A 27,974-nucleotide genomic window follows, 5' to 3' on the forward strand; every position below is an offset into this window, starting at 1 on the left:
ACAATACTTTTCACTGTACGTTAATACATGTGACAATAATAAATCAAATCAAAACAAAACAGTATGCGACAGATTCACGCTGGACTTCGAGGTTCTGCTGCATCAACTTCCTTCACAATGTTCACAATAGATTGGAAATGTCATTTTAACATAAATGAGGATGTTACTGACCAGACGCAATGAGAAAGCATTTTAGGAAGTAATGTAATATGTGGAAGCGCGTGTTACAAGCGTAGCACCGTGATTATTACATTATCTAGGCTCTGAGACTGACCTCTTGCCGCGGTTAGCTGTGAAGTCATGGGGAGATGGGCTGCTGAGGTCACACTTCCCGAGGCAGAGTGTGAGGAAATGATGATTCCAGACCCGCAGGTGACCAGATTGGTGAAAGCTAATTCCACAAGGTTTGACTTCAGAACTTCAACTGGAATCAGGTTCCCCGTGAACTTTCAAAAGGCAACCGGGCACGCAGGGGAAAAGGACTAGGGTTTCAGCGAGAAAGCTGGGATTGTTTGACTAAATTTTACAGCTCTTTCAAAAAGCCAGCATAGGCACACTGGGCCGAATGGCCTCCTCCCATGCTATAAGATTGGAGTCATGGGGTCATAGAGGTTTACAGCATGGAAACAGGCCCTTCAGCCCAACTTGTCCATGCCGCCCAGTTTTTAACCATTAAACTAATCCTAATTACCCGTGTTTGGCCCATATCCCTCTATACCTATCGTACCCACGTAACTGTCTAAACACTTCTTAGAACATAGAACAGTACAGCACAGAACAGGCCCTTCGGCCCACGATGTTGTGCCGAGCTTTATCCGAAACCAAGCTATCAAGCTATCCCACTCCCTATCATCCTGGTGTGCTCCATGTGCCTATCCAATAACCGCTTAAATGTTCCTAAAGTGTCTGACTCCACTATCACTGCAGGCAGTCCATTCCACACCCCAACCACTCTCTGCGTAAAGAACCTACCTCTGATATCCTTCCTGTATCTCCCACCACGAACCCTATAGTTATGCCCCCTTGTAATAGCTCCATCCACCCGAGGAAATAGTCTTTGAACGTTCACTCTATCTATCCCCTTCATCATTTTATAAACCTCTATTAAGTCTCCCCTCAGCCTCCTCCGCTCCAGAGAGAACAGCCCTAGCTCCCTCAACCCTTCCTCATAAGACCTACCCTCCAAACCAGGCAGCATCCTGGTAAATCTCCTCTGCACTCTTTCCAGCGCTTCCACATCCTTCTTATAGTGAGGTGACCAGAACTGCACACAATATTCCAAATGTGGTCTCACCAAGGTCCTGTACAGTTGCAGCATAACCCCACGGCTCTTAAACTCCAACCCCCTGTTAATAAAAGCTAACACACTACAGGCCTTCTTCACAGCTCTATCCACTTGAGTGGCAACCTTTAGAGATCTGTGGATATGAACCCCAAGATCTCTCTGTTCCTCCACAGTCTTCAGAACCCTACCTTTGACCCTGTAATCCACATTTAAATTAGTCCTACCAAAATGAATCACCTCACATTTATCAGGGTTAAACTCCATTTGCCATTTTTCAGCCCAGCTTTGCATCCTATCTATGTCTCTTTGCAGCCTACAACAGCCCTCCACCTCATCCACTACTCCACCAATCTTGGTGTCATCAGCAAATTTACTGATCCACCCTTCAGCCCCCTCCTCTAAGTCATTAATAAAAATCACAAAGAGCAGAGGACCAAGCACTGATCCCTGCGGCACTCTGCTAGCAACTTGCCTCCAATCCGAAAATTTTCCATCGACCACCACCCTCTGTCTTCGATCAGACAGCCAGTTACCTATCCAATCGGTTAGGACAAAGACAAAGTTGTACCCGCCTCTACTACTACCTCTGGCAGCTCGTTCCAGACACTCACCACCCGGTGTGTGAAAAAATTGCCCCTCTGGACCCTTTTGTATCACTCCCCCTCACCTTAAACTTCTAGTTTTAGACTCCCCTACCTTTGGGAAAAGATGTTGACTACCTACCTTTTCTAAGTCCCTCATTATTGTATAGACCTTTATAAGATCACCCCTCAGCCTCCTACGCTCCAGGGAATAAAGTCCCAGTCTATCCAGCCTCTCCTTATAACTCAATCCATCAAGTCCCGGTAGCATCCTAGTAAATCTACGATTTTGTTAGCCCATTTCCATAGCCAATGGTTTACCAAATCCTGTATCTCTTTTCAAGTCCTTCCTAGCACTTGCTGTGCTTTCAGAGAGAGATGAATGCAAAAGTTGATGATAGCTGGGGGGGGGGGGGCGATGGGAGTGGGAAGGACATGAGGCTTTTGGAATGGGAATGAGTCACAAGCAGGAAAAGGACATCCAGGGATCCCAGGCTGAGGAAAGGGGGAGGTGGCTGGGTGGAAAGTAAGCAGGAGAGGGGCGGGGGGGGGGGGGAAGAGAGAGGTGGGGGGGAGAATGGGGAACAGAGCATCCCACAGCATGATAAATAAAATTAGACGCAAGGTTAACAGGTGAGTCATTTCATGCGACAAAGTCTGATTGATGCTAAATTCAAAGTTCAATTATTAGTTAGAATGGACTCTGTTAGCTCAGTTGGCTCAAAGGGAGAGCAGCCAATGGTCATCTGGGACTATGGCGGGTTTAAGTTTCTGTAGTTCCCTTCACATGTTTAGACATTTAAGAACAACATGCCACAATGAAGTCTGCATTAGAGGGAGGGCAGTTTCTAACATGGGAGTGCCATTGAGCTTATATAAATGTAAAGCTTCCGTTTGTGGAAGCAAAACCTCAGATCTCTGCACTTTTCCAATACTAAGCACAGTGGTTAGCACTGCTGCCTCACAGCTCCAAGCGACTCGGGTTCGATTCCTGGCTTGGGTCACTGTCTGTGTGGAGTATGCACGTTCTCCCCGTGTCTGCGTGGGTTTCCTCCCACACTCCAAAGATGTGTAGGTTAGGTGGATTGGCCATGCCAAATTGCCCCTTAGTGTCGAAAGATGTGCGGGTTAGGAGGATTAGTGGGATAAATGGGCGGCACGGTAGCACAGTGGTTAGCACTGCTGCTTCACAGCTCCAGGGACCTGGGTTCGATTCCCGGCTTGGGTCACTGTCTCTTGGAGTTTGCACATTCTCCTCGTGTCTGCGTGGGTTTCCTCCGGGTGCTCCGGTTTCCTCCCACAGTCCAAAGATGTGCGGGTTAGGTTGATTGGCCATGGTAAAATTGCCCTTAGTGTCCTGGGATGCGTAGGTTAGAGGGATTAGTGGGTAAATATGTAGGGATATGGGGGTAGGATTGTGGTCGGTGCAGACTCGATGGGCCAAATGGCCTCTTTCTGTGCTGTAGGGTTTCTAAGATTTCTAAGAAATATGTGGGGTTACGGGGATAGGGCAGGAAAGAGAACTTGTCTAAGATAATCTGTAAAAGAGTCAGTCTGGACTCAACTGGCCTCTTTCTGCACTGCATGGATTCTGTTCTACCATACTGACCTCTTGCACATCCTGGATTTTTATTGTTTTACCGCTGTGTTTTTTCCATTCATGGGACATGAGCATCGCTGGCTGTGCCAGCAATTATTGCCCATCCCCAGTTGCCCTTGGAGGGCAGTTGAGAGACAACCACTTTGCTGTGGCTCTGGCGTCACATGTAGGCCAGACCGGGTAAGGATGGCAGATTTCCTTCCCTAAAAGGACATCAGTGACCCAGATGGGTTTTTCCGATAATGGTTTCATGGTCATCAGAAGATTCCTAATTCCAGATTATTATTGAATTGGTGCCATTCCACCAGCTGCCGTGACGGGATTCGAACCCGGGTTCCCCAGAGCATTAGCTGAGTTTCTGGATTAATAGTCTAGCGATAATACCACTAGGCTGTCGCCTCCCCTGAAGGCTGTGCCTTCAGCTGTCTAGGCCTCGGGAATTCCCTCCCTAAAACTCCATAAACTCTACAGCACGCTCCTCAAAATCTAACTCTGACCGAGTGTTCAGTCACCTCCTTCTGCGTCTTGGTGTCAAAGTTTGGTTGTTAACGCATTCCATTGCCTGCTACATTTTACCATGCTAAAGGCACTTAATAAATGCAAGCTGTTATTGTTGTTACGAGGCACGAAAACACGTATTCTTGTGCAAAATACAGTCACTGGGGCTCTCATTCACGTACAACACACACACTAGCTTTGTAAAAAAAAATGGAAGTGTTGTGTTAACAGGCCTATTACTGGGCTAAACGGCATCAGATTGCCACTATCACATTGAATACGGGTACAGGGTCTCAGAAGGACCGACCTGTGTCCCGAGGGTTTTTTTCTGACCACTATGGCCAGTTCTGCAATGATGAATCACAAAGAGTTATTCCTGAGGCATCACTCATGGGAGTTGTCATAGAATCCCTACAGTGCAGAAGGAGGCCATTCGGCCCATTGAGTCTGCACCGACCACAATCCTACCCAGGCCCTACTCCCGTAATCCTATTTTTACCCTGCTAATCCCCCTGATACTAGGGTCAATTTAGCATGGGCAGTCAACCTAACCCACACATCTTCGGAGTGTGGGAGGAAACCGGAGCACCCGGAGGAAACCCACGCAGACACGGGGAGAATGCACAAACTCCACACAGACAGTGACCCGAGACTGGAATTGAACCCGGGTCCCTGACGCTGCGAGGCAGCAGTGCTAACCACTGAGGTTTACTATTTCAGTTTCGGATAAACTAAACACCTTAGATTCACAAACGGTAAAGACAGAAAGGATATTATTAAACTAGAAATTACTAAATTACTAAACTAGAAAGAGTGCAGAAAAGATTTACTAGGATGTTACTGGGACTTGATGGTTTGAGTTATAAAGAGAGGTTGGATAGACTGGGACTTTTCCCCCTGGAGCGTAGAAAGTTTAGGGGTGATCTTATAGAGGTCTTTAAAATAATGAGGGGCATAGATCAGCTAGATAGTCAACATTTTTTCCCAAAGGTAGGGGAGTCTAAAACTAGAGGGCATAGGTTTAAGGTGAGAGGGGAGAGATACAAAAGGGTCCAGAGGGGCAATTTTGTTCACACAGAGAGTGGTGAGTGTCTGGAACAAGCTGCCAGAGATACTAGTAGAGGCAGGTACAATTTTGCCTTTTAAAAAGCATTTAGATAGCTACATGGGTAAGATGGGTATAGAGGGATATGGGCCAAACTGGGACTAGTTTGGTGGTTAAAAAAAGGGGTGGCATGGACAGGTGGGGCCGAAGGGCCTGTTTCCATGCTGTAAACCTCTATGACCTCTATGAAAGGCATAGATAGGGTGAACGGTGGGAAGCTTATTCCCAGGTCGGTGGTGACGTTCACGAGGAGTCATAGGTTCAAGGTGAAGGGGGGGAGGTTTAACACAGATATCAGAAGGACGTATTTTACACAGAGGGTGGTGGGGGCCTGGAATGCGCTGCCGGGCAAGGTGGTGGAGGCGGACACACTGGGAACGTTTAAGACTTATCTAGATAGCCACATGAACGGAGTGGGAATGGAGGGATACAAAAGAATGGTCTAGTTTGGACCAGGGAGCGGCGCGGGCTTGGAGGGCCGAAGGGCCTGTTCCTGTGCTGTATTGTTCTTTGTATGACTCTACATTACACCCCGCACAAAAACTCTCTGATCCTGGCCTGTTTTTTTTTGGCTATCTTCGTTCACAGCAACAAGGAACATTCCTGAGGGCAGTGACATACCAGCGATCTGTTATCAGCAATCAACATCACACAGCGCATTCCAAGTAAAGGCCCATCTCGACTTACAGCAAATACGACTAAAAGTACAAGATGCATCGTACCGGTGGGAAAACTAGCTTCTGAGTACAAGTTGCACCCCTCGGTACAGAAGCTACTGCAAAGGTGGAACTGCCTTCACGGCGGTAACTGGAAAGGATTTGGAAATCCCAAACTACTTCCAATCCTCAGTCACAGCCGTTTGGTTTTCAATGCGGCTTAACATGTGGGTTCAAGCTCTTGCCACAGACCAGGGTGGTGGTGTAATATAGTCTTGGTGAGGCCACTGGGCTAAAAATGGTGTAAATGAGAGGTCTATGAGTCAAATAGAAACCATTGTTATAAAATCTATTTGCGGATACAACAGCAAGAGGCTCGAATGTACTATATTAATCAAGAAGTAGTATTCAAAAAAGTTGACCAACACTGAATATTAGAATTCTTGCCTTGGCTGTGAGAGTGTTGTTGAAAACAGAGTATCCATTTGGGCTCTGAATAGTTTAGGAGTTTTTAGAGACTTGTCTTAGTTTTAGTGGAGGTGAAGGTTTTACAGAAGTTTTAGTCTTTGACAACCAGGGAAATGGTGCAGATTCACTGAAGATAGTGAGGAGTATTGGGCTTGTGGAAGACAATAGCAAGATACTATATTCATGTATACATCTATTCATACACAGGGATCTGTCCTAAAGCAAAAGGGACATGTAAGGACATTGTGCTTTCCTTGGAATTAAACAACAGGTCGGGGAAAGACTAGTTCCCTGGTGCATTCTCCTTGGCAACATCGGCACGGTGGCACAGTGGTTAGCACCAGAGCCAGCGCCAGGGACCCGGGTTCAATTCCGTTCTCGGGTGACTGTCTGCGTGGAATCTGCACGTTCTCCTCGTGTCTGCGTGGGTTTCCTCCGGGTGCTCCGGTTTCCTCCCACAGTCCAAAGATGGGCAGGTTAGCTTGATTGGCCATGCTAAATTATGCCTGGTGTCAGGGGGAATTAGCAGGGGGGTTATGGGGATGGGGCCTGGGTGGGACTGTTGTCAGTACAGACTCGATGGGCCGAATGGCCGCCTTCTGCACTGTAGGGATTCTATGACCAGAGTGACCTTGCCAACCAATCAGCACCCTTTCCTCATGCTGTTTGAATTGTTACTGCCTTTGAAATTTGGCATTCTTGGATCTGTCCCGAGGAGTGCAACATCGTACCCTTTCTTCCCAGCCTGGGAAGTGGGACAAACGTGAGATCTCTGTTAGACCGAACATCAGGGGAGGTTAGTGCTCTTCCATCAACACTTAGTGACACGCTTGCCGTAGGACCTTTACAATATAGCACTCGGTGCTTAGTTTGTGTTGTGGGAAGACTCGGGGTTCGAGATGAGTTCTGTTCAGCTTACAACGTGAGCAGAGGAGCTGCGGGTGCTTCTTTGCAGTGGAGGGAGTGGGGAAGGGTGGGGGGGAACCAGTTGGGAGAGTCACACCAAAGTAGACCACGAGCTTCCCAATAGCTAGAGACACTGGCAGTCAGTCAGATGTGAATCATCCAGCCCCCCAAGTCTAGGCATCAGGTTTTATGGGTTACAAGACTATGTTGGTCTAGATAGGACAACGCAATTGGCACAGGCTTGGTGGGCCGAAGGATCTGTGCCTGTGCTGTTCTTTGTAATGATGTGGAGGTGCCGGTGTTGGACTGGGGTAAACACAGTAAGAAGTTTAACAACACCAGGTTAAAGTCCAACACGTTTATTTGGTAGCAAAAACCACACAAGCTTTCGGAGCCCCAAGCCCCTTCTTCAGGTGACTCACCTGAAGAAGGGGCTTGGGGCTCCGAAAGCTTGTGTGGCTTTTGCTACCAAATAAACCTGTTGGACTTTAACCTGGTGTTGTTAAACGTCTTACCGTTCTTTGTAAACAGGGGCAACCTATCCAAATACAAACCTACCAAAGTTATTTACATTAGAGAAATAATCATGCATTAAAATACTCATTACCCATGAATCCGATTGCCAGAGGTGGAGTGGGTGGGTATTTGGAAGCTGCGCTGAGTAGAGGGTCAAGATGCTCTGTGCCAGCCGCAACTTTGTTTGGATCCCAGTTTCCACTGCAAAACCTCCGAACTTTCATCCCCAGGATCCCGTTGACTTCCAACAAGGCTGGAACATAAAACACAAGAGATAAACCATCAAATTCAGCCCGAGTCACAAGCCAGCGCTTCCACCGGTCGCAGGTACGGAGCTTTCTGCGCCGTGCCTCAAAAACACAGCGCCATGACATGCTATGACAGGACAGGTCGGAGATTAATAAAATACGGTCAACGCAGAAATTGCGCTTGACAAAAAGAGTTTGTCAACTTGTCTTTTAAGTTTCAACTATCAAGATTAAACTTAGGTTAAATTTAGATTAGATTAAAGATGAGGTTATTGAGCGTCTTTAAGACAGAGATAGATAGGTTCTTGATTAATAAGGGGGTCAGGGGTTATGGGGAAAAGGCAGGAGAATGGGGATGTGAAAAATATCAGCCGTGATTGAATGGCGGAGCAGACTCGATGGGCCGAGTGGCCTAATTCTGCTCCTATGTCTTACGGTCTTTTTGTTTTATGGTCTAACTTCACAGATTTGTGCTGGAAGAAGCGTAGGAGGCTGCCATTTGGCCCATCCAATCTGTACTAGCCCTCTGAAAGAGCTGTCTGATATCCTTTTGAGTGGGGCGGCACGGTGGCACACTGGTTAGCACTGTTGCCTCAGCGCCAGGGGCCCGGGTTCGATTCCCATTTTGGGTCACTGTCTGTGTGGCGTTTGCATGTGCTCCCGGTGGGTTTCCTCCCACGGTCCGAAAGACGTGCTGGTTCGGGTCGTGCTAAATTCTCCCTCAGTGTACCCGAACAGGCGCCGGAGTGTGGCGACTAGGGGATTTTCACAGCTTTGACAAAGGGTCATTTGGACTCGAAACGTCAGCTCTTTTCTCTCCTTACAGATGCTGCCAGACCTGCTGAGATTTTCCAACATTTTCTCTTGATTTTCACAGTAACTTCATTGCAATGTAAGCCTACTTGTGACACTAATAAACAAACTTAAAAAAAACTTAGAAGCTCTTCCAGCATAGAAATCCTGGTCTGAACTAACAATCCCTACCAGTTTATACCTTACTAGGTATGTATTTAGGTATTTATGGCCTTATTTCTAGTAAAACCCAAACTCTGAAACTAGCTATGCGTGTTATCTATAAAGCTCCCTCTCCTAACAGGACTTTCCAATAGGAAAAAAAAAGAGATGTCTCACAGACAGATGAGATAACAAGTCATGATAATAAAGAAGCCTTGATTATTTTCCAAGGCTGAGCTGGAAGTTCTCGGCAGGACTTTCACCATCATCTTGCCCACAATCCATTTTCTGGATTGAAGTTCATTTGATATGGGGCGGCAGATGAGATCTCCAGCGCAGATAACGGAAATGTTGGCACTTCAGGGAACTAGAGTGCAAAATCTGGGCAGACATTCGAGCTGACAGAGTGTTGCATTGCCAGAGATGCTGCCTTTCTGTTGAGATTTATGTCGGAGGCCTATCATCTCAACTGGTCATTTAGCTCACTCCCGCCTGCTGTGTACAAACTGGCTGCAGGATTTTACCTGCAAAACAGCAGCTGCACCTTGTCGAAAAGAATATAATGAATCAACCAAGTATCATAGAATCCCTACAGCACAGGAGGCGGCCGCTCGGCCCATTGAATCGGCACCGACCACAATCCCACCCAGGCCCTATCCCCATAACCCCACACATTAACCCTAGCTAATCCCCCTGACACTAAGGGGCAATTTAGCATGGCCAATCCACCTAACCCGCACATCTTTGGACTATGGGAGGAAACTGGAGCACCCGGAGGAAACCCACGCAGACACGGGGAGCAATAGAATCATAGAATCCCTGCAGTGCAGAAGGAGGCCATTCGGCCCATCGAGTCTGCACCGACCACAATCCCACCCAGGCCCTATCCCCGTAACCCCCATGCATTTACCCTAGCTAGGTCCCCTGACACCAAGGGGCAATTTAGCATGGCCAATCCACCTAACCCGCACATCTTTGGACTACGGGAGGAAACTGGAGCACCCGGAGGAAACCCATGCAGACATGGGGAGAATGTGCAAACTCTTCAACTCCTGAACAGTCACCCAAGCCGAGAATCAAAACCAGGTCCCTGGTGCTGTGAGGCAGCAGTGCTAAGGAATATAATGAATCAACCAAGTATGATAGAATCATACAAAGTGCAGACACCACACAGGCAGTGACCCGAGGCCGGAATTGAACCCGGGTCCCTGGCGCTGTGAGGCTGCAGTCCTAATCACTGGGCCACCGTGATGCAGGTTATCCTACGAATGTGAAATTATGTGGAAAAACAAGTTTGTTTTGTTTTTATACTGCTTACGCACCATCACTCATCTCTGCTCCAAAGATAATGGCCTTGGCTCCTGACACCGACAGGCAGTGAGTAAGCGCTTCCAGGCGGAGGTTGAAGTTGAGCAGCGCACCCTCTACTCCCACTTTGGCCATGCCAAGCCACAGGCCAACAAACTCGGGCCTGCTCTCCATGAACAACGCAATGACGTCGCCCGGCCCGTAGCCTTGCTCACGCAGGAAGTTGCCCACCGCATTGGAGTACTCGTCAAGTTCCCTGAAGGTCCACTTCTGGTCGACCCCTTCGTAAATGAGGGCCACTTTATCTGGGTGCCTCTGCACCGTCTCTTGAAAAATCTTCGGGATGGTGCTGTCTTCCCGTTGGTGTTTCCACACGGCCAACTTGACCCTCAGTAGCAATAACAGACCGCTGTCAAAGAGGGAAAAACAGAAATCACCGGCCATTAACATGGTTTCGATCTCACACTCCTCCAAACTTACAAAATAACCAAGGTGTTCAAGACAGGAATGTGGTCAACAGACTCAACCTGCTGGGAGATCCTGAAAGATTTTTCTATGGTTCTATAGCAATCATTTTGCTATTGCAAACATCCACTCCCTCCACCACCGACGCTCAGTAGCAGCAGTGTGTACTATCTACAAGATGCACTGCAGCAATTCACCAAAGATCCTTAGACAGCACCTTCCAAACCCACGACCGCTTCCAGCTAGAAGGACAAGGGCAGCAGATACATGGGTACACCACCACCTGCAAGTTCCCCTCCAAACCACTCGCCATCCTGACTTGGAAATATATCGCCGTTCCTTCACAGTCGCTGGGTCAATATCCTGGAATTCCCTCCCTAACGGCATTGTGGGTCAACCCACAGAACATGGACTGCAGTGATTCAAGGAGGCAGCTCACCACCACCTTCTCAAGGGGCAACAAAATGCTGGTCTAGCCAGCGACGCCCATGTCCCACAAATGAATGAAAAAAAAAACTCGGGGCAAAGGGGATCAAAGGATAAGTGGGGGTAGGGGAAAGTGGGATCAGGCTATTGAGTTGGATGATTGGCCATGGTCATAATGAATGGCGGAGCAGGCTCGAAGGGCCGAGTGGCCTCCTCCTGCTCCTATTTATGCGTTTCCATTATGCTGGTCACTGATACCAAACTTTCTCTTTCTAAATGAGCATGCTACAGATACAAACCCCAGCAACACATTGCTCCCTTCCCTGCAGCCCTTTCCACGCACCCTCGCTCAAGTTCTAGTCTCAGATCATTGCCCAAGAACATAGAGAGGCCATTCGGCAGAGTCACTGTCACCCTTCAATTAGATGAAGGCTGATTAGTATCCTATATTTATCTGCCTTCATTTTACGCTCCTTAACCAACAATCTCTTTGTAGAATCACAGAATCCCTACAGTGCAGTAGGAGGCCATTTAGCCCATCGAGCCTGCACCAACAACAATCCCACTCGGGTCCTATCCCCATAACCCTATATATTTACCCTCCTAATCACCCTGACACCCAGGGGCAATTTAGCATGGCCAATCAACCTAACCCACACATCTTTGGAGTGTGGGAGGAAACCCACACAGACACGGGGAAAATGTGCAAACTCTGCACAGTCACCCAAGGCCGGGAATTGAACCCGTGTCCCTGGCGCTGTGAGGCAGCAGTGCTAACCACTGTGTCACTGTGCCGCCATCTCAGTTTTGAAAGTTGCTATTGTTCCTTTCTTTTTGGTAGGGGGTGTGGAATGGGGAGGAGAGAAAGAGGTAGAATTGATGTGGAAAAAATGTTTCCCGATTTCATTCTTGAATGATCCTGCTCTAATTTTATGATTATGTCCCCTTTCCCTTGATACTTTTACCAGAGGAAATAACATCTGCCTGATCCAAGTCTGTTTCACATCTGGACAGATCACCCTTCAATCTTCTCAACACACAAGTCACAATCTTCTTCATGTACACCAAACTTGACATTGCACTAAAGCCTTGGCCCTTCACAAAAGGTTCTTAATTTAAAAAGAAAGTCTTGCATACTTTAAGGCAGGCTTGTCCAACGCATGGTACCATATTCAAAATGCTGGTAAATGAAGTTCAAGAGCCTTCAAGAAGCTGCTCCTCCAATCACATGCATTTGCTACTCCTCCAATCACAGGCTGCTTCCCGCATACACTTGCTGTTGATTGGCTCACTAATTATCCTATCAACAGGAGGTGTGGGAGTGAACCAGTCCCTGATTGGGTGGAGCCGCTTCTATGACACTACATTCTGCACTCCTTTCCTTCTCTATGAACGGTATGCTTTGCCTGCATAGTGCGCAAGAAACAATACTTTTCACTGTATATTGATACATGTGCTGCAGGCTGGAAAGACCAAGTAGCCTACTCCTGCACCCGAGCTTTGACAAAGGGTCGTCTGGACTCGAAACGTCAGCTCTTTTCTCTCCTTACAGATGCTGCCAGACCTGCTGAGATTTTCCAGCATTTTCTCTTTTGGCCTATTCCTGCACCTATTTTCTGTGTGACAATAATAAATCAAATCAAAGAAATACACAGCGCAATGGGAGTGGTGTTTCCGCTGGGGAAGGTTGAGGGAGGGGCAGAGCGGCTACCAAGCAGGGCAAAACTTGACTGCGTGTGAGATTGAGAACGTTTCTGGCTCACTCCGATTCACACTCACCCCACACACCAACTCACATAGAGGGTGAGAGCGAGAGAGTGAGCACCCCGAGATTGGGGGCGAACCGGACAAACACAATTTGACCCGTACCCACCACCCCACACAAGAAAAAACTAACACGGATTATAATATCCAAGAAGAAAAAGGCCCAGGAGGCAAGAAGACAACAAGCTACAAGATGAAGACAACAAGCCACAAGGTAAAGGCAAAGGAAGGCATCACAGGGAGCAACAAGGGTTGGACGTGAGCTGAAAGAGAAGTGGCAGAGCGTGTAGAAAAAGGGGACACGTCCTCTCTCTGTCCGACCCCCAAAAATCTCTCTCATGGTCACCTGAGTTTACGTACCAAACGACTCGAGAACAACTTCTTCCCTGCTGCCATCAGACTTTAGAATGGACCCACCACATATTAAGTTGATCGTTCTCTGCACCCTAGCTATGGCTGTGACACTATATTCTGCACCCTCTCCTTTCCCTCTCCTCTATGTACTCTGAACATTGGCGAGATGTCGCTCCTCTGATTAGGCTACAGTTTCTCTACACCTGGTAGCTGCACGTACAGTGAACAAACTTTTTTTTTTAATACCTTTCCAATTCAATCAAATCAAGTCCAATTCAGAGTCTCAACAAAGTTGAGACATTTCCGATCCAAGCTGACAAGACAGGGCCTACACTCCTGTCTTGGGCCTGATCTACATGAGCCAAGCTGATTGGAGTAGGTGCAGACTCACCTCCTCCAAGGCTTGAACTCATTTGCATCTTAGCCAAAAGGCCGAGATGCCGCTTTTTAAAAATTGCTTCAAATGAAGCTTAAATGTAACCCAATGACCTCAACCAAGCGCAGCATCCTATCCATACTACACTTGATCTTAGCCAAAAGTGAACAAACTTTTTTTTAATATACTTTTCCAATTCAATCAAATCAAATCCAATTCAGAGTCTCAACAAGTTGAGACATTTCAGATCCAGGCTGACAAGACAGGACGGGAGACCAAAACCACCCTGTCCTGGGCCTGATCTACATGAGTCAAGCTGATTGGAGAAGGGGGAGGATCCTCCTCCAAGACTTGAGCTCATTTGCATCTTAGCCAAAAGGCCGAGATGCCGCTTTTAAAAATTGCTTCATATGAAACATATGAAGCCTCAGCGTAACCTAATGACCTCAACCAAGTGCAGGCGATCCATACTACACTTGATCTTAGCCAAAAGGCCGAGTGAACAAACTGCTCTAAAGGCTGGCCTACCTAACCTGTGCCTCCAGCAAAATGAATAAAACTGTGCCAATATTGCGAGGGGGTGACTGACTAAAAGGTAAGGCTTTGTCTGTATAGCGCAAGAAACAATACTTTCATTGTATTCCAATACACGTGACAATAATAAATCAAATTATTGATTACGCTTCTTATAAATGATCAATTTGTTCAGTCAACATTGCTTTTTTTTTTCCCCTCGGCAGATTTATTTATTTACTGCACATCTCCACATCTTACTCAGATTCACGTCTAAAGCTGGGCCCAGCCTGAATCTTTCCCAGAGTTTGGCATTCAGCCCCTTGGGCGAGAGAAATGAAAACGGAATGTGGCCCCTCGCACGAAAGGGCTGGACGATCCCACTCGGAGGCAGAGATAAGGAAGCAGCTCATTACAAGTCTCTCTCTCACAAATCTGAAACAATGTTCTGTGCGATGCTGGCAAGAGTCGGCTGGCGATGTACCAGGAAAATCCGCACAGCGCTGCCCTTAAACCCACTGCCTGCTTCCGAACAACAATGGATCTCATTTCACCAGCCTTCGGGAGAGGATGTAGCGCCGCCTGAACGCCAAGCGACACGAACCCGAGTAGCCTTTGGATAGAACTTCTACCCTTGTTAGAAAAGGTCAGTACGAATAATCATTTTAAAGGCGTTGTTTTCCTTTGGCAAGATGTCGCTGCTCTGATCAGGCTGTAGTTTCTCTACACCACCTGGTAGCTGCACTTACAGTGAACAAACTGCTCCAAAGACTGGCCTACCTAACCTCTGCCTCTGGAAAATGAATGAAACTGTGCCAATATTGTGAGGGGAGGTAAGCCTTTGAGGAAGTTAAGCAGTATCCCAAAAAAAAGCGACATGGCCAAAGACTGGGTCTCGGATAGCTCAGCGTTGGGGATGTGCAAGGCCAGGGGGAAGCACACAGATCCAGGAGGATTAGGGGCCAGCGGAGGTTATAAAGCTAAAGAGGGGTGAGGCCATGGAGGGTTTTGAACACGAGGATGAGAATGAGGCAGTGGTGGGTCAAAGAGCCAATGTCGGGGGCGATATGTGAGCAAGACTTGATTTGATTTATTGTTAGATGTATTTACAGTGAAAAGTATTGTTTCTCGTGCGCTATACAGACAAAACATACTGTTCAGAGAGAAGGAAACGAGAGAGTGCAGAATGTAGCGTTACAGTCATAGCTAGGGTGTAGAGAAAGATCAACTTAATGCAAGATAAGTCCATTCAAAGGTCTGACAGCAGCAGGGAAGAAGTTGATCTCGAGTCGGTTGGTACGTGTCCTCAGACTTTTGTATCTTAGTGATACAAGATTTAGTGCAGGTTAAATAAACCTTTCAAAAAGGTTTCAAGGTGGATGGATGGTGAAGCCATGAAAGAACAGAGGGAAGCTTTAACCGGAGGTGGTTTTGTATTCTTCGTTTCAAGGGCTGAGAGAGAGCAATGTCCATGCAGAAACCTCCATACTTACATTATTCAAACCAGTCACCTTATCCCCAGAGCAAAGTATTTTAAATTTTTCATTTTAGTTAGTGATATCAGTTGGGGAGGCCATTCAGCCCCTCGAACCTGTTCCACAATTCAACCCGAAGTCTCACAACACCAGGTTAAAGTCCAACAGGTTTATTTGGAATCACAAACGTTCGGAGCGCTGCTCCTTCATCAGGTGAATGGACACTTGCTCACTTGATGAAGGGGCAACACTCCGAAAGCTCGCGATTCCAATTAAACCTGTTGGACTTTAACCTGGTGTTGTGAGACTTCATACTGTGCCCACCCCAGTCCAACACCGGCATCTCCACATCACAATTCAACTAGACCACGTCTGCTCTGGAATTTTAAAAAAATGATAGAACATACATATGAATTCAGAGCAGGAATAGGTCACTTGGTCCGCATGAGCCTGCTCCACCGTTCAATAAGATCATGGCTGATCTGGCAGTAAGAAGTTTAACAACACCAGGTTAAAGTCCAACAGGTTTATTTGGTAGCAAAAGCCACACCATTTGGCTACCAAATGAACACATTTGGTTACCAAATAAACCTGTTGGACTTTAACCTGGTGTTGTTAAACTTCTTACTGTGTTTACCCCAGTCCAACGCCAGCATCTCCACATCATGATCTGGCAGTCACAGGATGTGGGCATTGCTGGCTACGTCAGCACTGATCGCCCTTCCCATCAACTAAGCGGCTTTTTTGGTCGTTTTATCAGGCTATTAAGAGTCAGCCACACTGGATCTGGATGGTGGATTTCCTTCCCTAACAGACATTAGTGAAGCAGATTGTTTATTTTTAAAAACAACACTTAATGATAGTTTCATCATCACCATTACTGAGACTAGGGGCGGCACGGTGGCACAGTGGTTTAGCACTGCTGCCCTCTCAGTGTCAGGGACCCGGGTTCAACGCTGGCCTCGAGTCACTGTCTGTGTGGAGTTTGCACGTTCTCCCCGTGTCTGCGTGGGTTTCCTCGGGGTGCTCCGGTTTCCTCTCACACTCCAAAGATATGTAGGGTAGGGGGATTAGCCATGCTAAATTGCTCCTTAGTGTCCCAAGGTGTGTCGGTTAGGGGGATTGGCCATGCTAAAATGCCCCTTAGTGTCCCACGATGTGTAGGTTGGGGGGACTAGCGGGGTAAATGTTTAGGGTTACGGGGATAGGGCCTGGGTAAGATTCTCTGTCAGAGAGTTGGCACCGACTTAGAATCTTAGAAACCCTACAGTGCAGAAAGAGGCCATTCGGCCCATCGAGTCTGCACCGACCACAATCCCACCCAGGCCCTACCCCCATATCCCTACATATTTACACCCTAATCCCTCTAACCTACACATCCCAGGACATTAAGGGCAATTTTAGCTTGGCCAATCAACCTAACCCGCACATCTTTGGACTGTGGGAGGAAACCGGAGCACCCGGAGGAAACCCACGCAGACACGGGGAGAACATGCAGACTCCACACAGACAGTGACCCAAGCCGGGAATCGAACCCAGGTCCCTGGAGCTGTGAAGCAGCAGTGCTAACCACTGTGCTACCGTGCCGCCCTTGATGGGCTGAATGGCCTCCTTCTGCACTTATAGGGATGCTATGAATTAGCTTTTTCTTGACTGTCATTACAAGGGAAGCAGTGAAGAAACGGAAGCTACAGAGGGACTGTCTGTCCCATGGGGTTGTTACAATCTAGTCAACAGGTTTCTGCGGTTTCATTAGGCTGTCACCTAAGATCTGGGGTTCGTTTTAAAAGTATATGCAAACTTGAGAGAGCATTTCTATCTTCAGGTAACACTTTATATTGTAAAGGGAGGGGACCAACAAAAAAAAAAAGAAAATCCAAAACAGTGTAATCCTGGTTTCAGACTGTACTGACGTGGAGATGCCGGCGTTGGACTGGGGTAAACACAGTAAGAGTTTTAACAACACCATGGTGTTGTTAAAACTCTTCAGGCTGTACTGACAGGAACCTGAGTTTCAGGCAGGGTAAGGCTATAAAGGAATCACAAAGGCATGCACAATAACATAAACTAAACCGGAGGCAAGGAAGGAATGCGATAGACGGAGGGACGGCCACTGGTGAAGCAAAGCAAGTGGGGGAAAGGTAAAAGACCAGGAGTTGGAGGAATGTAGAACTCTTGGGAAGGTTGCAGAGTTTTGTCTGTTGCGAAACATCTCATAAGCAAATGTCCTGAGTCATCGCACTCTATCCCAATCTTCCAAATCCTCAAGTAAAAATAATAATTTGATCTATGTGAACTTCAAGAAAATACAGAGAAACATTCCTCATGAGAGTAATACATATTTTTAAACAACAAGTTTAAGAGACGAACATCTTGCACCAAATAGTTTTGATCAGGAGCAGCATTAACAGCAATGGACAGATTGTTAATTTTAAAGTCCTGTTGGCTCAAAAGAGAAGGGATGCCATTAAAACGATAGCTTTATACAATGGGGGGGGGGGGGGGTGTCCGTTTATACCTCACTGAGAGTTATGTAACAGAGACAGACTCAAATAGAGAGTGCCAGAGGTTGAGGGGACAAACTCTTGCGACGAGCTAGCTGGCCTGCCAAGTTGAGCATAGACCCAGTAACCTCCACCTTGAGATTTTAAAAAATCCTTATCCAGTCTAACATATTACATTTCGATAACACCCCAACTAGCTTAGTGGTTAAAAAAAAAAGAGGCGGTATGGACAAGTTGGGCTGAAGGGCCTGTTTCCATGCTGTAAACCTCTATGACTCTATGACAATAGAATTAAGTAAAGGATTTCTACAGCAAAGGAGTTAGCATTTTGCATTCTAAATATTTTAACATGGAGTACTGTCAGTTTGGAACATAGGTCACTTCACTGGGTTTAAATCCACACAAAACCACATGGGCAGCACGGTGGCACAGCGGTTAGCACTGCTCCCTCAGGGATTGGGTTCAATTCCCTGCTTGGGTCACTGTCTGTGCGGAGTCTGCACATTCTCCCCGTGTCTGCATGGGTTTCCTCCCCACAGTCCCAAAGATGTGCTGGTTAGGGTGCATTGGCCGTGCTAAATTCTCCCTCCGTGTACCCGAACAGACGCCGGAGTGTGGCAACAAGGGAATTTTCACAGTAACTTCATTGCAGTGTTAATGTAAGCCTACTTGTGACAATAATTAATTAACTTAAAAAAAAAACTTTAGAATTAAAGGATCTTCTCTCCAATAGTTGATCTTAGTCAGGGGAATTTGTAATCTAATCTTAGGAGCTGTAGGGTGCATGTATCTAAATGAATCACGTCAGTTAGACCATGATAGCAGCTGATAAATGAATATCTTTAAACATGTCGCAACCAGATTAAGTGAAGGACAAGGGCAACATTACTGGCTAAGGGGAAAACAGCAGGGGAGGGGACGAGTTGGTTAGCTTTTTCTTAAATGCCAATGCTGTAACATTTTTCTGGTGATAGTAGAGGAGCTCATAGAATCCCTACACTGCAGAAGGAGGCCATTCAGCCCATCGAATCTGCACCGACAACAATCCCACCCAGGCCCCATAATCCCATGTATTTACCCTGCGAATCCCCCGACATTAGGGGCAATTTAGCATGGCCAATCCACCTAACACGTACCTGGGAGAGGCGAGGACTGCTAAGTAGGAACAGAGTTGGATAGGTTCTTGATCGGTAAGGGGATCAGAGGTTACAGGGAAGAGGCGGGAGAATGGGGTTGAGAAACTTATCAGCCGTGATCGAGTGGCGGAGCAGACCCGATGGGCCGAGTGGCCTCATTCTGCCCCTATGTCTAACGGGTCAAAGTGGGCATCACAAATATGATGGAACAAATGTTTTTTTAAATCAGTTCTGGGATGGGATACCGAGTGTTTTGTCAATACAACAGGATGGTTTGCAATATTCACCATCGGACGTCAGTACAAAAACAGGCACGGACACATCGTTCAATAAACTCACACAGTGCAACTTACAAGAGATCTCTCGGTGCAGTTTTTAATACTATCCGAATAAACCTCCATCCTCCACTTCCCAGATAGACGCCAAAGCTAGCAGCAATACTCCAGGTCCAGGACACCCCAAGGAGTTGCATCAACCCCAGAGATCCCAGGGATGCGCTGCAACTAGCCACGCTGTGCATCCTGTCCAGAGATGGCCTGTTAAATACACAAAAACGTTGATTCTATTTAGCAACGGGACACAACAGAAATATTTTCACAATGATAATTAAGCCTCCTTGTTGCCCAATGTCAATGCCAATGGCTCCGACCAAGACCACAACAAACTACAAAGCGTTGTGAACATAGCCCAGTCCATCACACAAACCAGCCTCCCATCCAAGACTAAGGAAATTTGGCATGTCAGCTACGACTCTCACCAACCTTTACAGATGCACCATAGAAAGCATTCTTTCTGGTTGTATCACAGCTTGGTATGGGCTCCTGCTCTGCCCAAGACCGCAAGGAACTACAAAAGGTCGTGAACGTAGCCCAATCCATCACGCAAACCAGCCTCCCATCCATTGACACTGTGTACACTTCCCGCTGCCTTGGAAAAGCAGCCAGTATAACCAAGGACCCAACGCACCCCGGACATTCTCTCTTCCACCTTCTCCCGTTGGGAAAAAGATACAAAAGTCTGAGGTCCCCCGTACCAACCGACTCAAGAACAGCTTCTTCCCTGCTGCCAGGTTTTTGAATGGATCTATCTTAAGTTGATCTTTCTCTACACCCTAGCTATGACTGTAACACTACATTCTGCACTCTCTCCTTTCCTTGTCCACTATGTACTCTATGAACGGTATGTTTTGTCTGTATAGCGCGCAGGAAACAATACTTTTGTAATTGTTACGTGTATACCAATACACGTAACAATTACAAATGAAATCATTGCAGCCCAATGGCACAGTGGTTAGCAAAGCTGCCTCACAGCACCAGGGACCCAGGTTCAATTCCCGGCTTGGGTCACTGTCTGTGCGGAGTCTGCACTTTCTCCCCGTGTCTGCATGGGTTTCCTCCGGGTGCTCCGGTTTTCTCCCATAGTCCCAAGATGTGTAGGTTAGATGGATTAGTGGTGGCAACACATTTGGAGGGGGCCTGGGTAATGTACTCTTGTATCCGGTGGAGATTTCCACTCCATCTGACGAAGGAGCAGTGCTCCGAATGCTAGTGGCGTTTGCTACCAAATAAACCTGCTGGACTTTAACCTGGTGTTGTTAGACTCCTTACTGTGTTTACCCCAGTCCAACGCCGGCATTTCCACATAATGTACTCTTACCAGAGAGTGTCGGTGCAGGCTCGATGGGCTGAATGACCTCCTTCTGCACTGTAGGGATTCTAAGATTCAACAGCCACTTGAGCAGTCGGTAGTTAATCAGGTTAACATTAGGGTTACCGATTAGGTTTTTCATCAGGAAATAGTCCAATAGGACAGGAGTGGCCGTCTTGGCGATGCGTGCACTGTCAGTGGCAGTGTGCGTGTTCCGAACATCAGTTCCAATTTTAAGCAGAAGCTCAGGCCTCTCCCTCTTGGCTCTGGCTGTCAAAGCCCTTACCCAATGCCGAGGCTTTGCCATTCTTTCATATTCCCTAGCTCCTAGCCCTGCAGTCAGCCTTTCCGGATTCAGAGGCTATGCTATGTTATCCCGATAAGGCCTGGGAGTTAAAACAACTCTGGGTCTCACTCCAAGACCACCACTGTCCACCTGCTGCTCCACCCACCCCCCGGGCCTCCCCCTGCACCAAGTGGGCCCAGCTTCCCTTTGCTCCACACCAGTGAAATCAAATCACTGTGAATGTGACAGTATGGAGTTTGGATTAGAACACTGGGCCTTACAACTCTTTGAGCCTTCACAGATTCAGATTCACTACAGTGCAGGAGAGGCCATTCTGCCCATCAAATCTGCGCTGACTCCCTGACACAGTATCTTACCCAGGACCTCTCCCCTGCCTTATCCCCGTAACCTACACATTTGCCATGGCTAATCCATCCAACCTACACGTCATAGAATCCCTACAGTGCAGAACGAGGCCATTCGACCCATCAAGCCTGTACCGACAATAATCCTATCTCCGTAACCCCATGTATTTACCCTAGTTAATCCCCCTGACACTACGGGTCAATTTAGCACGGCCAATCAACCTAACCTGCACATCTTTGGAGTGTGGGAGGAAACCGGAGCACCCGGAGGAAACCCACGCAGACACGGGGAGAACGTGCAAACTCCACACAGACAGTCACCCGAGACCAGAATTGAACCCGGGTCCCTGGCGCTGAGGCAGCAGTGCTAAACCACCGCGCCGCCCCACACATCTGGGGACACTAAGGGGCAATTTAGCATGGTCGATCCACCTAACCATTTTTCCACTATATTGCTAAATTCCCTTAGCGACCGAAACGCTAACTGACCAATATAGAGCACACACAATTCTCAACTAAAATGCACCAATCCAATTGCATTGTACAACCGATTTCCTAATCATAATCTAAATAAACATTTAGACAGAGGAGGGGCACTTTTGTAATATTAACTTTAACTGATAAGCAGCCATGGTATATCTGGCTGCAGATGGGTATAAATGGTCTTTTTGGAACAATATTCCTGATACTAACTGAAATCCTTAATGTTCTCCAAATCCTTGAGTGCCAGGGATGTCTCTGTGTCCAACCCGAGTGAGGTACTGGCGAGCTCCAAGTCTTACTTCAGAGAATTGAACTCTCAGTCCAGTCTGACGCTTCAGTGTAGCACTGAGGGAATGCTGCAGTGTCAGAGGAGCCGCCTTTCAGGTGAATTATTGCAGCGAGTCGCAGTTTCATTATCTCATTGTCTTTTTGTGGAAGCTTGTTGTGTGTAAATTGGCTTCCATGTTTCTTACAACAGTGACGACATTTTAATAGCAGGCAATCGAGTGTAAAGCACTATGTGATATCTGAAGCCACAAAGCGCCATAGAAACACACCTTCTTGCTTTTCAAAAAAAAAATAATTTTATGGGAATGGGCATTGCTGGCTCGGCCAGCATTTATTGCACATCACTGGTTTGGCATTATGGGCAGCACGGTGGCACAGTGGTTAGCACTGCTGCCTCACAGCTCCAGGAACCTGGATTCAATTCCGGCCTGGGGTGACTGTGTGGAGTTTGCACGTTCTCCCCGTGTCTGCATGGGTTTCCTCCGGGTGCTCCGGTTTCCTCCCACACTCCAAAGATGTGCAGGTTCGGGTGGATTGGCCATGCTAAATTGCCCCTTAGTGTCCCAAGATGTGGAGGTTAGGGGGATTAGTCATGATAAATGTGTGGGGTTACAGGGATAGGGTGGGGGGGAAGAGGACCTGGGTAAGATACTCTGTCAGAGAGCCAATGCAGACACAATGGGCTGAATGATTTCTTCTACACTATGGAGATCCTATAAGACTCAACAATGCACTAAGAACAGCAAACAGTTTAGCATGGCCAATTCACCCAATCTGAACATCCTTTCCCTCCCACACTATGGAAGGAAACCGGAGCACCCGGAGGAAACCCACGCAGACACGGGGAGAAGGTGCAGACTCCACACAGTCACCCCAAGGCCGGAATCGAACCCGGGTCCCTGGTGCTGTGAGGCAGCGGTGCTGACCACTGCGCCGCCGTGTCATGTTCTGGAGAGCGCATGTCGCCAGCCTGGTGAAGGAAAAGTTTTCACCCCTGGAGGGCAGGTTAGATGAGTCCAACAGTTGGAGTTATGTGCCAAAGTTGTTTCAGCATTCTCTCGAGGGGATGCAGGTTACAAAGTTGAACTGCTCCCAGTCTCATTATCGGGAGGTTAGTTTGCTATATTGGTGGACCCTAAAACCAGGCTTGGGGCTTTGCTATGTCATTCATCCTGGTTCTTCGAAAGCACTCATGTTATTGCCTTTTCTGTCGCTGGCAGTGTCTTGAGGTTACCAAGGGACAAACATGGCAGCCTTACCACGCGACTCCACACTATTGCAGTTCTTTTTCCAAATATGGTGGCAGTCTTGGATAGATTTGCCGCATCCTTGTTTCTCGTTTGATGACATTCTATAGAAACCCTGCAGTGCAGAACGAGGCCATTCGGCCCATCGAATCTGCACCGACAACAGCCCCACCGAGGCTGTAGCCCCATAACCCCACATATTTACCCTGCTCATCCCTCGAACCGATGCGTCCCGGGACACTAAGGGGCAATTTAGCACGGCCAATGCACCTACCCCGCACATCTTTCAGACTATGGGAGGAAACCGGAGCACACGGAGGAAACCCACTCAGACACGGGGAGAACGTGCAAATTCCACACAGACAGTGACCCAAGCCAGGAATCGAGCCCAGGTCCCTGAAGCTGTGGAGGCAGCAGTGCTAACCACTGTGCCACCCACATTCATCTTGAAGAGGTCAAGACAATCGCCTTATTGTTTTAGAAAAGGCCCATTCAACTGGGAGTGACGATCTGACGGGTGCAGTCGACAACTTTTTGTCTGGGATGTGCCATTTTGTTTCTGTGAGAGACGGTGAGTGGGTTTCTGAATCCACAAGCCAGTTTATCTGACCTGCAGTGACCGCCTCCTCAGCACAGCACTCACTTTTTAAAGAAAAAGTCAATTTCAAAGAGTCCACATTGAATAAAGTTTGTATCTTAAAAAGTTAAGAGTATGGTATGCCCACACACCCCGGACATTCTCTCTTCCACCTTCTTCCATCGGGAAAAAGATACAAATATCTGAGGTCACGTACCAACCGACTCAAGAACAGCTTCTTCCCTGCTGCTGTCAGACTTTTGAATGGACCTACCTCGCATTAAGTTGATCTTTCTCTACACCCTAGCTATGACTGTAACACTACATTCTGCACTCTCTCCTTTCCTTCTCTATGAACGGTATGCTTTATCTGTATAGCGCACAAGAAACAATACTTTTCACTGCATACTAATACATGTGACTATAATAAATCAAATCAAATGGGGCGGCACGGTGGCACAGTGCTTCACAGCGCCAGGGACCTGGGTTCGATTCCTGGCTCAGGTCACTGTCTGTGTGGAGTTTGCACATTCCCCTCATGGCTGCGTGGGTTTCCTCCGGGTGCTCCGGTTTCCTCCCACACTCTGAAAGACGTGCTGGTTAGGGTGCATTGACCTGAACAGGCGCTGGACTGTGGCGACTCGGGGAATTTCACAGTAACTTCATTGCAGTGTTAATTCAAGCCTTACTTGTGACTAACAAATAAACTTTAAAATAAATAAACTTTTACTGGGTGTGACACTATCATGGTTTCAGGGTGATCTTAGCTTATCCCAATAAAACCATTCACACCAACACTCGGAACATCAGTGGCAATGCCTCCCCCCGCTCAAAATGATTCACTGCAACAAGTTTTTGGCCATCTGAGCTACCAACTCCTCACATAGTTCAGAGGCATATTTTTAAAATAAACCACTCCTGTAAAGTCTCACGTTAGATACAGGCTGATCTCAGCATCCGCACTGGTATACAATCTGAAAACAATTTAAAAAGCTGGGAAGATGGAAATTACTATACAAGAGGCCATTCAGCCCATCATACCTGAACCAGCCCTCTCTAAAAGAGTTATCCATTTAGAAGCATGACCCTACTCGACTCCCCCGTGGGCCCGGCAAACATTTTCCTTTCCCTGGCCTTTACCCAACTCGCTTTGGAAAGTTGAAATCTGTTGAATCTGCTTCCACCAACCTTTCAGGCAGCGCCTTCCGCTCTTTTTGTCTAACCAAATAAACTAAATCAAAATTAAAATTAAAAAGGGGCAGCTCCCAAAAGGAGGGGAACCGCCCGAAACAAAGGACAAAGTGGAAAGGAAACTTAAAACATCAAATTAAAATGGGATTAAAGGGGTCGATAATACACTCCAGTTCTTGTGATGCCCAGCGGGCACGGAAGGCATTAACAGTGCCTGCGGACACTGCATACTCCCTTTCCAGGGACACCCGGCCGCGAATGTAGCCGTGGTAGAGGGGCAGTCGGGATGGATGACCCCCTCGGTTGCCCGCTGCCGGGACCTGTTTATGGCAAGTTAGTAAGAAGTCTCACAACACCAGGTTAAAGTCCAACAGGTTTATTTGGTAGCAAATACCATTAGCTTTCGGAGCACTGCTCCTTCGTCAGATGGAGTGGATATCTGTTCTCCAACAGTGCACAGACACAGAAATCAAGTTACAGAATACTGTTAGTATTAATATTAGTATTACTGTTAGTATGAATTAGTATTCTGTAACTTGATTTCTGTGTCTGTGCACTGTTTGAGAGCAGATATCCACTCCATCTGACGAAGGAGCAGTGCTCCGAAAGCTTATGGTATTTGCTACCAAATAAACCTGTTGGACTTTAACCTGGTGTTGTGAGACTTCTTACTGTGCCCACCCCAGTCCAACGCCGGCATCTCCACATCATGGCAAGTTAGGCCAGGCCCAGGTTCACAAGGAGGCCCTCGTCCCCCCCCCCCCCCCCCCCCCCGCCCCTCCACACCGGGTGTCTGTAGATCAGGGGCGTGGGGCTGAAGTGCAAACAAAACATCAATAAAAGGTTCTTAAGTAAACAAAGGAGGGTTGTGCAGTTTATAACATGAGAGATCATCGTAGACGGCACGGTGGCACTGCGGTTAGCACTGCGGTTAGCACTGCTGCCACACGGCGCCAGTCTCGATTCCTGGCTTGGGTCACTGTCTGTGCAGAGTCTGCACGTTCTCCCCGTATCTGCGTGGGTTTCCTTCAGTTTTCTCCCACAGTCTGAAAGACGTGCTGGTTAGGGTGCAATGACCCGAACCGGCGCCGAAGTGTGGCGACTAGAGGATTTTCACAGTAACTTCATTGCAGTGTTGTGAGCCTTACTTGTGACTAATAAATAAACTTCAACTCGCCGTTCACTCTGATCATCTCACTGGTTCTTTTGCCAATTACCTTAAACCGGTGTCCCCTGGTCACCGCCACTGCTGTCATCAGGAACAAGCTTCTCCCTATCCGCGTTACCAAAACCCCTATGCTCGGAGGAGAACAATCCCAACTCCAGTCTCTCCACATCTCCGGATCATCCTTGTGCCACTGAGCAGTTTAAGCTGCGTCGAGACTGCTAATGTCACCATTCATCGCCCATTTTTTTTTTTTAAAACCATGGGCTTCAGAAGTTCCGTTCCCACCCACTCAGCCCGGGTCTTCTGGCACCATCGCCGTCTCCTGATCCAACCAGCACCAATCAAAAGCCCCCTGGCCGACTTGACAACAGAGGCAGCATAGCGCCCCCCATTCTGCAACAAGCAACGCATACACAGACACACACACACAAAAAAAAAATCACCCCAGGGATAAAACGCTCCATTGTCTCAATCCTCGGAGTGGTCACCATTTAACATGTTGAGGACTTTTTACATTTCATTGATGGAGAAGGAAGGGCAGCTCTCCCCCTGCCTTGAACGGCCAATTCCATGATTTGACATTAAGTGCAACGAGAGTCGCTATATCGCTGTCACCACCACACATTTAAACACCCAGAAAGTATTGGCAACATGCATCAATTTCACTGCTCTGCCCTGAAGCAGGGCGCTGGGGCTTTTCGATGGAAAGCTATTTCAAAGTAAGCAGAACTCGAGATCCAATAACTCACCAATTCCACAACAACAATGTCCTAAGAATTCCTTCACTCTCGGGGCCTCCAAAACACAGACCGAAGTGAATCTTCTTCCTGGAAGCAATTTATTTTAATGGTCTGTTGGTATTCCCTCACAAAGCTGGAGAGGTTGGGGGGGGTTGGGGGTGGGGGATCTCACCACCTATTTGCATGCAGCAACTTTCCTGTTTTGGTCTACTTCACCCGGAGACAAAAGATACCTTATTGTGATTGTGTGGAAGAGCTCACAGGCAGAGATCCAGCGAGGCGCTGCTCCACTTTCAAACAAGTGCTTCACTCACAGGGAGCAAAACAGAGTTCCCCGCTCGCCCCTCCCCTCGCCCATTCACAGGGACGGGCTTGGACTGAAAGCAAAAGTACGAACAAAACCACATCCAAATGGGTCCTACCGTCACACTTCTAAAAAAGGAGCAGCTCCCGAGGATAGTTATGTTCAGTGTCTGACTGTTCTCTCTCTCTCTCGGCTGCTCGGAATGTCAATGAAACTGATCTCAGAACAGCTCCAGCTCTGAACAATACGCAGGAGGCTTCAGATGACACACAAGACCAAAGCTCAGATTTGTTACATGATCCCCGGCCGGGGGGGGGGGAAATCGAGGTTACGATGAATACGACCACTGCGACGCAGAATTCTTTTGTACACTTTCAGCTGATCCAGTTGAGCAAGGCCGGTTGTGGAGAGTGGGACATCTTTCAGTTCCGCGAAGCTGGCGCAAGCGACAAGTGCTCCCGGTGAAGTAAGCAAACATTTTCACAACGTTACCACACCATTTCAACTAGAAACGTCACAATTTCCACACAGAAAGGACAA

At 47.6% G+C, this 27,974-nt stretch overlaps 1 protein-coding gene across 3 annotated transcripts in view; it reads right to left on the reverse strand.

The window, feature by feature from the left end:
- LOC144489462 (long-chain fatty acid transport protein 1-like) overlaps positions 1–27,627 on the reverse strand; it is a 57,963-nt gene extending 30,336 nt beyond the window's left edge. The window contains exons 1-4 of one of the 3 annotated variants that reach the window (XM_078207323.1): positions 27,553–27,627; positions 19,492–19,674; positions 10,140–10,534; positions 7,707–7,868 (exon numbers count right to left, since the gene is read on the reverse strand). In XM_078207323.1, the coding sequence (XP_078063449.1) occupies positions 7,707–7,868; positions 10,140–10,534; positions 19,492–19,658 (724 nt within the window). In that variant the 5' untranslated portion in view covers positions 19,659–19,674; positions 27,553–27,627. Of the gene's footprint in view, positions 1–7,706; positions 7,869–10,139; positions 10,535–19,491; positions 19,675–27,139; positions 27,197–27,363; positions 27,439–27,552 lie in introns of those variants that run through there. The other 2 variants (XM_078207322.1, XM_078207324.1) reach the window with 2 other exon arrangements.
- Positions 27,628–27,974: the final 347 nt, after the last annotated feature.

The sequence above is a fragment of the Mustelus asterias genome, unplaced genomic scaffold (genome assembly GCF_964213995.1).
Source record: "Mustelus asterias unplaced genomic scaffold, sMusAst1.hap1.1 HAP1_SCAFFOLD_2209, whole genome shotgun sequence".
Taxonomy (NCBI): Eukaryota; Metazoa; Chordata; class Chondrichthyes; order Carcharhiniformes; family Triakidae; genus Mustelus; species Mustelus asterias.